The 3,553-nt window shown below is 56.3% G+C and overlaps 1 protein-coding gene across 11 annotated transcripts in view; it reads right to left on the minus strand.

Moving 5' to 3' along the window:
• The window catches only part of U2AF2 (U2 small nuclear RNA auxiliary factor 2), a 21,775-nt gene that overhangs the window by 9,289 nt on the left and 8,933 nt on the right, over nt 1–3,553 (minus strand). For 9 of the 11 annotated variants that reach the window (XR_003094792.1, XM_025207751.1, XM_025207754.1 and 6 more), the window contains 4 exons: nt 2,077–2,212; nt 1,025–1,054; nt 601–704; nt 229–380 (listed from right to left, as the gene is read on the minus strand). Coding sequence is in view for 10 of the 11 variants with exons in the window: in XM_025207751.1 (XP_025063536.1) it covers nt 229–380; nt 601–704; nt 1,025–1,054; nt 2,077–2,212 (422 nt within the window). In the remaining variant the exon portion in view is untranslated. The remainder of the gene's footprint in view (nt 1–228; nt 381–600; nt 705–1,024; nt 1,055–2,076; nt 2,213–3,553) is intronic. The other 2 variants (XM_025207755.1, XM_025207758.1) reach the window with 1 other exon arrangement.

Below are 3,553 nucleotides of genomic sequence, written 5' to 3' on the forward strand. Positions count from 1 at the left end.
CTGGATACTGCTTCCAAAGGAGACATTAAATCCCCAAGTAGCCTGCACACCCCACCTGCCTATAGCCCTGCCTGGTGCTCCTGGAGACAGCTCCCCAAGGTTGGTGCCGGGGCGCCCTGTTTTGGAAAGAAAGGTTATATCATCTGGCAGTCTTCAGGAGGTCCCAGGCAGAGAGCGAATGAGCCGGAGAGACGTAAAAACGCAGCACGCTGCCGAATCCGCCAGTACCTCAGTGATGCCGAAGGGGATATTTCCCACGTAGAGGCGCCGGGCTTGCCTGGTCATCTGGCTGCCAACAACCGGGACCGGGGTAGGGGTCACAGCCAGTCCATCAGGTGTCATGGTCGGGAGAAGAGCTGTAGCTGGAATCTGACCCGCGGCTAAGGAGAGAGAAACACCAATCCACACGTTCAAAAGCCAATTCCCCCCCCATGCTGATGGGACTTGGGCAAGAGGGGACAGCGAGCAGGGACATAGCACGGAGGGAGAGCACATGGATGCCTAGGGCTGGGGGCCAGGGTTGTGCAGTGCATGGGGCCCCCTCCCTGCTCAGACATGCACGCAGACAGGAACTGCATGGTGCCAAGGCAGGACAGGTACCTTGCATGGCTTTGTACTGCATGGGGGTAATGTGCTCGAAGCCAGGTGGTGGCACATCCCAGTACTTGCGGATCTTCTTCTTCTTCTCATGCCTGGGGGAGCGGCTGCCAAGAGAGAATGCAAAGTGAGATCAGGGCAGGGCTACTAAACCTGGCTCTGCACTACAAGGTTCATGCACTTGGCTTGCAGCTTGGATGCAGTTCAGGGGCCACACTGCAGCTTGTTTTTGCTGCTAACCCACAAGTTCCTGCAAGCCACCCTTTCCTACTATCACAGCATGTCTGACAAAGGCCGCATAATTCTGGGCACTCAGACCAGAAGAGGACTGCGAGTATCCAACCTCTGTTCCCAGTGTGAATCTCTCCTCACCTCCCTCCCACTCTACCTCAATTCCTCCCCCAGCAAAGAGGTTAAGAATATTTACCTCAAGGGACCTGAGAGGCTTAGTGGCGACCTGCAATGGAAAAAAAAAAATCCAGTTTGTGCCCTTCTCTGCTTCCCTGTTTTTAGGGATTCAGTTTTGACATCTGGGTCCCTGGCCCTGTCTACCCAGGGAGACTCCATGGGCCAATAAGGACAAGGTAGGCACCAAAACAGCAATACTCAATTCATCACCAAGCAAAGCGACTTTTAACCAGACCAGTCTGGCTGATCCAGGTTTTAACTCAGCTTGGCACAACTTTGGAAGATGCACTCTGCTCTATGATAACAATTTGAGCTGTCCCTTTGAACTGGGGTCCAAGATCCATTTCCATTTCCCTTTCCCCCACTAATTCATTCCTCCAGATGAATTAAGGAAGAGCTGGTTCTCAGAACCCCCCACCAACACTAAAAAGGATGGCACGGAGGTACTGCCCCATGCCCAGTAACACACAGAGGCAGTGCCAACATCTCCCAGACTGTTTCAGTGGTGCTGCAGTGAGGAGCCCAACACCTATATTCCTGGGGGCTAGGGGGAGACTGGCTAAATCACATCCTCCTACCTTTGCAGAGAGGTAAAGTGGCTTATCCTCTCCCTGCCCACTGACAGCAGGTCCTAGGGCAAACCAGCAGCAAAGGCACAATCACCTGACTCTCCAGAGGGCAAAAGAACCCCGTTTTACTGGGAAGGAAACTGAAGCACAGAGGTGGAAGGACTTGCTTTATGAGCAGCACAAGCAAGACTAGCCCCTATGGGTCCCCCACCCTCCTACCCCACCCGCACACACACTTCCACATCTTTTGTCATACTCCTTTCACATAGCAAGGGATAGGACCCAGGAATCCTAGCCCCTAGCCTCTGCTTTAACCATAAGGCCATGCTCAGAGACACAGCTCTTCCAAGGCAGCCCCAGCATGCAGCAACCCCTCAGGGTGGAGCGAGTTATGCCCAAATGAGCCATAGGTGAGGTCTGCAGGCTAGTGTAGGAGGGAGACCTGTCCAGGGCAGGGAGGGGTCTCCCAGGAAGGGACCATACAGCCCCCACCCACATGTACCTGCGTCGCCGACGGTCCCGTGAGACGCTGCGTTGGTCTCTGTTGCGCCTGTCTCTGCTGCGGCTGCGGCGCTTGCGGTCACGGCTCCGGGAGCGGCTATGACTGCGCTTACGGTGGCGGTTCTCTTTGTCACGTTCTGTGGGGAAAGAGGTAGGGTTAGCACAGGGGTTTCGGAACAGGGAGTGGAGTTAGGGACCACACGGCAACACACAATCACTGCCCTCAAGCCAACCTACATATATAGCACAACCTGTGAGGGGCCATGTCTCCTAGTGTACTATGGTCCACACCACTGGTAAGGTCTCCAGCTCCCAGTATGTAGAACTCCACATGATGGAGCAGCGCAGGCTAGGACCTGGTCCTCCATGTGTTACAGCTGCTAATCTTAGTTTAGGACAGCAGGCTAGGAGGGATGGGGTGAAATCAAGACCCCTCCAACTGTGCCAGGGCACAACTGGGAAAGCCTTCTCCTCCTTCCACCTGAAGGCAAAACCTTCATCTCGCCTCCCACCCTGTTGCTGCTCAGTGCCCTACTCTACTCCTCTGGTGAGGAGGAGTAACCATGTAAAGTCCTTCCTGTGCTGAGGCAGCCAGGCAACAGCCATGTGCACCACCAAGAGCAACACTGCATATGCTTGGGAGGCGGCATGATGTGTGCATGAACACTGTCCTGGGGCATGGGAAGTCTAAACTTCACAACTCAGAACCAGGGACAGAACCCAGGAGTCCTGGCTCCCTCTCATGCTTGCACTTCTACCTAGGCAGACAGAGGGAGACCCAATGTGGCAGCTCTGCCCCCCAGCCTGTGCTGCTACACAAGGGCTGTCGGGCTGTCCTGCCACCGCTTCTTGAGAACTGGTCTGAGAGATCTGGGGAAAGATGCCCAACACAACCCATCACAGCAGGACCCGTGGCTTGGATACAAGCAGGTGGCTGCCTGGGGCTTCCAACACAACACTACCTCCTCTAGCACAGAAAGTAGCCCAGCTCTGGATCAATACAGTCCTCGGTGGTAGAAGGAAGCCCCTACAAGCAGCCCTGCCTCAGCACAGATCTGCACATGGCTCAGCAGGTCAGGATGCGCCACAAGTAGTGCCTGGGTACAAAGGTTGCCCCTGCCGCCCACCCTGCAATGGCAAGGCCACGTGGGGGGTGGGGGGTACAAGGCAGCCTCAGCAGATCCCTTCCAGTCACTTTTATCTAGGATTTTAAGAGCCCAACCAGGGATCTAGTACTGGGGAGGGGAGGAGGCGGACATGACCCCGCTCCCCCGCAGAGCTGGGAGGGAGCCCGGGTCACCTGCTGCCTTCCCAGCCTCACGTGGCAAGGGATGAACATTTATCTTCACTGCCTTGTCTTCCCCAGGGGAAAACTTGGGGGCCGCGGCCTAGCGAGCCAGGCAGCTTCGCACCCCGCGTGGCGGCACGGCCGGGGGCAGGGGTCGGGCCGCACGCCACTCCCCGGCGCTGACAGCGCG

This window comes from Alligator sinensis, unplaced genomic scaffold (genome assembly GCF_000455745.1).
Source record: "Alligator sinensis unplaced genomic scaffold, ASM45574v1 scaffold709_1, whole genome shotgun sequence".
Classification (NCBI taxonomy): Eukaryota; Metazoa; Chordata; order Crocodylia; family Alligatoridae; genus Alligator; species Alligator sinensis.